Source organism: Ricinus communis, chromosome 4 (genome assembly GCF_019578655.1).
Source record: "Ricinus communis isolate WT05 ecotype wild-type chromosome 4, ASM1957865v1, whole genome shotgun sequence".
NCBI lineage: Eukaryota > Viridiplantae > Streptophyta > Magnoliopsida > Malpighiales > Euphorbiaceae > Ricinus > Ricinus communis.
In genome coordinates, this window is record NC_063259.1 from 8109506 (window position 1) to 8115771 (window position 6266).

General features: G+C 27.7%; 1 protein-coding gene across 1 annotated transcript; it reads right to left on the reverse strand.

Moving 5' to 3' along the window:
• Positions 1–988: 988 nt before the first annotated feature.
• LOC8286549 (metal tolerance protein 10) lies at positions 989–5196 on the reverse strand. The gene is given in 6 exon segments (XM_015717267.2): positions 989–1420; positions 1423–1447; positions 1633–1863; positions 2141–2221; positions 2296–2541; positions 5020–5196. Coding segments are annotated over 6 exon segments (930 nt in total). The 5' UTR covers positions 5050–5196; the 3' UTR covers positions 989–1103.
• Positions 5197–6266: the final 1070 nt, after the last annotated feature.

Sequence of the window (6266 nt, forward strand, 5' to 3'; positions counted from 1 at the left end):
TTTTGACCAAAAAACTAACTATTTCAATTAATTTAGTTCAATTTAATTTTAAAAAATAATATTTTAGCTCAATTACTTGTAATCCTAACTGGGAATTTGACTTTTCTTAACTTTGTGAGATTTAAAAAGAACATTAATTTACATCATCGAATTTTCTGTAAATCTCTTGATATCTAGATTCGAAAAATATGTATTTACAGTAGAGTCAATTAATATGAACCACTATAATTTTTATATTTTTTCTTTTTTACTCTTCTTAACTCTCTAAAATTTTAATTTTTCTTCATCTTTTATTCACCAATTCAACCTTTCGTGAGAGCAAACAACAACCTATATTAGAATAGTACAAAATTAAGAAATTAGTGTCATAACTTATATTATCACTCCCTTTGGCCAAAGTAATCAAAGATCAAATCAATCTTCTAACTATGTTCATATATCAATTCCTCTAATGAATAAAAATAATCAAGGCAATCTTCTAATTGTGCTAACATGAACTATCAACACTCTTAGTTTGGCCCTCATTCCTTATATCTTACTTAAGGGTGAGCACTCAATTGGTCTAATTTAAAATCCGACCAAATTATGCTTACCATAAAAGAATAAAAGGAAATATGAATGAACCCAAACTAAAATTCAAGCTAAACCAAATGAAACAAACTACATTAACTAAATTCATATAATTATAAATTCTACCAAATAAAATTGGAAACCAGATCCAAACAAAAAAAACAAACTAAACAAATCGAATTATAAATTGTTATTTTAATAAAATTTTATAATACATTTTAATATTCTTTATGAATAAATTGTAAAATAAATTGTTATTTTGACTTATTCAACTAAACTAAATTTTTAGAACTGAAAAAATCTTAATTTCTAAAAAACATAAACTGAATTTATATATTAAAAAAAAAGAATCAATTAATTACTTCACGTACTAGAAACAGTAAACCAACATAGAACTAAATGAAGAAAGTATAGAGATAAGATATAGGAAGTGGTACGTATTAACAGAATGAGCAATTATCAAAAGCCATAAGCAATACTCATTGCAGCCATAAATATATACTTACTGCTACCATTAATTATAAACCACTATATTACACTTTGGATTTATGTTCAGGGCGGTGAGTATACTCAAAATCTATATGCACAAAAGCTCGCTCGACTTCTGGGAGTTGTTCAAGCTTCTCCTGAAGAGTCTCACCAATATTATGTGCTTGGTTTAAGAGCATGTCTTCTGGCAGCACTATATCAACTTCAACAAAGTAATGAGACCCAAATGTGTAAGCCCTTACTGTGTCAATGTGCTTAATCTCTTCGTGATGATTCCATATCAGATATGTTAATTTGGCTATAAATTCAGGTGGAGCTGTTCTTCCGATTAGCGATCTTACATTCTCTATTACTGTCCTTGCCAAGTGCTAATGGTGTATAGTGCTATCTGCATATCAAACTCTTAATCACTAATCCTAGAAAATTTGTCAGGTAGTCTTCTCTGTAGACAAAATTAATTGCATAGTAAGTAAATAAGCTATATGTCAATATGTTGATGACAGGTCTACCTAAAACCTCCCCAGTCGTAGCCACAGAGAATATATAGCATACATGAGTTATGTGTCAACTCACTATTATAGCACCAGTAGGATCAATCCACCAGCGGAATCGGACGGCTAGAACAGCAGTTACCAGACCAACCGAATTTGTGACGACATCAAAGAAATGATCTTGAGCATAGGCAGTCACTATTTCATTCTTGAATTTCCTGCAATATTTCATTAGTATAAACTTCACCATTGTGACAGAAACCATTATTCCAATCATCCATTTCTCCTCCTCTTTATTCATTTCTGGTCCAACCTATACATATATATATATATACCCACGAACTAATGATTAGTTGTTGACGTTTATAAATTCTCTTAAGAAAATACACATTTAGCCAATGCTAAGCCTCGTGCTTAAATTTGCAGTGGCAAATAATATCGTGATGCAAGTATAGTTTGTGTTTAATAGTTATTTTGTGATGCTCTTTTTAAAAGGATAGATAAATAACTGTCAGGATAGACCATTACTGTTGTAGTGGTAGTAGCATTATTTTATTTAAAGAACATGAATGCGAAGACTCTTACCATACCTTGGAATAAAGTTGGCGAACAGACTCTAGCAGTATCTGTAAGCCAAGAGTTGCCATTACAGATGCAAAAACAACGATACCCTGACAAAATCTCTTAGCTATTAGGCATCAGCAATGTAAGTACTTAAGAAAACGACAAGTGTGAATGAATTTACCACTGGTTGCATCCGCTTCTTTCCAATGGGATAATGATATTGATTTGGCTTTTTCATGGCATTGGAAGTGAACCATAAAATAAAACCTGACAGGAGATCCAAGAGGGAATCCAGGGTTGAGGCGATTACTGCTAATGATTTGCTTTCAGTTGAAGCAAAAACTTTTGCTGCAAAAAGCACCAGGTTGGCTCCATTTGAAATATGAACTGCCATCCTCTCACTCTTTGCCAGCTGCTTCATTTCTTCCTGACAGGAGGAAAATCACTGCAAGTTTATTTCTTAAAAAGATTACATATACAACCTGCTCTTCAAACCTGCTGCATTTGATCAAATAACCCATTTTCCTGAACTTCAATGCATATTTTACTAGACTAAATTTATCATACTACTATCCTCTTTTTTTCCCTTTCTTTGTGTTCAATTTTCTTTTTCGAAAAATTGTTTTCATTTTATTTTCGATGTAGATGTAGATGCAGAGAACCCTTCTTCACTGATTAAAATGAAACAAAACATAAACCTATGTGGAAATTAGAGAAATCATACACCTCAGCATGGCTTTAGATTCAAGTCTTTTTTCTCCATAGTAGATAGTAGATGGAGTAAATGAATTAGTGAGTGCAATGATATCACTACTCTTATTGTGTACAGCCGGCAGTTCGGACCTCTATTAAACAAAAGAAAATTCTATAATTGAGTATAATAAAACTGAAAAGCATACTAAAATTACAAGCATTGAAATTTTTGATTTAATTTTATCATTTAAACAAAAATTACAAGGAATTGAAGAGATTGCAAAAACATAATTCTGATATCAATTTTGTCTCAATTGGCACCTGTCTTGCCATAGCCAGGCCAACTGTCCTATGCGAGCTTAAAAATCACCAAACTGGAAGTATATGCTTGAACAAGAAGCAGACATTACTTTTGTCAATTTGCCATTGTTGTTTAGCTTAAATTAAATTTCACAAACAATCCAATCCTCTTTTTGGCTTTAGCTCAATGAAAATCATCGTTAGCTTTTGGAATATGGATTCTTTGCAAAAAAATATCATCATCCCCACCAAAAACTTAATACTCTTTATTGTGATTACTATTAAAAGAATACTAATTAAGCAATAATGAAGTTTTTACTAACAGCAGAGCTTCTTTCCCAAGGGAGACGGAACCTGTCAAGAGCTAATCTCCAAGGCTGCACAGTCTCACTGCTGCAGCCACCCTCACCACCCTTTAACAACAATAATAATAATAATAGCAATAATAACAATATCAATAATAATAACCTATTTCCTTTGGTGCATGCTTTAAAAAGAAATTTATTTCAAAATTTCTGTATTATTTTTGGCTCTATATATGAACATCGTCTTTCTACAGGATTCTATTTAAAGAAATAAATTTTGTAATACCTATTTTTAGAAGAGTTTTATACCATTGACACCCTTAGATTAGGATAATTAATATAGTAATGAATATTATATAATCTTTTTTAACTTCGGTGAGATTTGAATTCTAAAATTCACTTCTAATCTAATTTCATCTTAACACTATATTAAGATACTTAATTATTTATGTAGTTTCTAATATAATATTAATCATGCAGGGAAAATATAGAAATAAATATATTATTATTTTTTATTATATTAGTTTTAGCTCCTATATTTTATCTCATAAATGTCTATCTATATTAATCTTAATATGTCAATAGAAAATACTAGTTTACAATGTAAAACAATTTGAATATAGATTTTTTAGCTCATATGTATACATTTCTAGACAATATATATATATATATATATATATATATATCATATTATAATCATATTTATAATTATTATTATACTCATAACATATATATAAAAATACGGAAGAAATGGAAACAAATAAATTTATTGAAAAGACTTTATATTTAATGTTGTTAAAATTGGTAATTTAAATTTTTACTAATTTAATATTTAATTTAAATAAAAAATAAGAAATAATAAAAATATAAAAATAAATTTAATATAAAGTAATATTATATATAATAGTGCAGATTTTGTTTAGTTACAACATCTATTGGTAATCATAAAGTTAGCGAATGGTGCGCTTAGTTTCAAAATGAACAAAACTGAAAAATTAAAGAATCTAATCCCTTATACATTTTTCATCGAATCAAACCAAATGTAATTTGTTTTTTCTCTTTTAGTAATTCTTTTTAAGAAAAATTTGTATCAAATTATAACTATTTTTTTATCTGTTTAATTTATTAACTTAAAAGCATATTTAAGTACCAAAAAAGTGATTTATTTTCACTATAAATATAAACCTCCCTTTTAATATATTAAATATTGAAAAATTAATACTAAATATTACAATTTCGAATTCGATTAGCTAGATTTCTTTTAAATCACAATTGAACCAAACCGAGCAGATCAATTTGGTTTAATTTTTCAGATTTGGTTCGGATTTACTCACCCCTGCATAATCATAAAGAGTAGACAACAGGTAAAAGTTTGTGGTACTAGTAAAGCAATTACTAAACTAAAAAACTCAGTATAAAACATCAAATACATATATAACTTAGAGGAGATGGATCGAAATGGGTCAAGATCCAAAAAAAATGATTATTTCAGTATTGATCCATTAATATTATGCAAGTAAAATAGCACAAATTTGCATGAATAGGTAAATGAAAAAGAATGGAAGAGAACACTGATGAAAAGCCATAGTTTCTTCTTCTGCACATACCTGCACCACCGAGGAAGGAGAAGCGACCATGGCGATGATGATGATGAAGATGAGATGTATGTGGGTTCAGTATTCGAAAGTTGTCAAGCTTGAGTTTCCATGATAATGGTTTCTCTTGATCAGCAGCGGTGTTACCAGTTTGTTCTTCCATTTTTGCATGGATGTGCCCTTCGGAATGATAATAATAATATCCAGAGAAACTGTGCAGATTGCCTATCGTGCTTCACGAGGAAAAACTGCCTTCCTTATACGGGGCACATGGTTTACACGTGAGGTTTCTATCAAATTTGTTTTTCCTTATTCTTCCTTTTTCTTTTTCAATTTTTATTTTTATTTTTCATATTTTCTCACAGCTGTTTGTCACCATCACTATTTGTAATTTCTTTTGTCTCTCTCAAATTCTAATTAGTTTAATACCCACATTTTACATGAAATTTAAATAAATATTTTGTTTGCAAATTATATGAAATTTCATATTTTATAGTTAAATTTGCTATATGTTATATAACAAAAATAATATTAAACTAGTTTAATTCTCAGATAAATTATTATAATTTTAATATAAACTAAAAAATTAGTTTAGTTTTATCTAAAACCAGCCCATAACCAACTACTAATATATATTAAATATTTTTAATAATTTTATATTAGAATTTATATTAATTTTAAATTCTATAGTTAAAAATATTACAAAAAGTTTAAAAGGTAATTCATATGCCATAAGAAGGTCCATGACCAACTACTAATGTATTTATCCAACTTATTAATTCCTTATTTAAATATTAAAAATTAATTTAAATAATATAAAAATCTATTAACTATAAAAATACTTTAATTATAATTTTATTTATAATATAAATATATATGAACAAATAAAATTAATTAATTATCAATAATTAAATTTCAACAATATAAAATAAAATAAAAAATAAAAAATAAACTAAAATATAAAAATACATAAGAAAAAATTGATGCAGTTTAAAAAAAACATAAATAGTTTCAATATCTTTTTATTAAAATATAATTTTCATAAATAATAAATTTTATGAGAAAAAAATCATTTTTCGTAAATATTTGACTAATATTCTCTTTTTAATAACCCTAGCAAGCTTTGATTAAAACATTGTGTTTGTTTCAACTGAAATTGTTTGATGATTATGTATTTAAGAAATTAAGAGTTTGGTTCATAAAGAGTTTTTATCTTAAGTGTTGAAATACCTTATGGCAACAAAGAGGAGATGAATTGG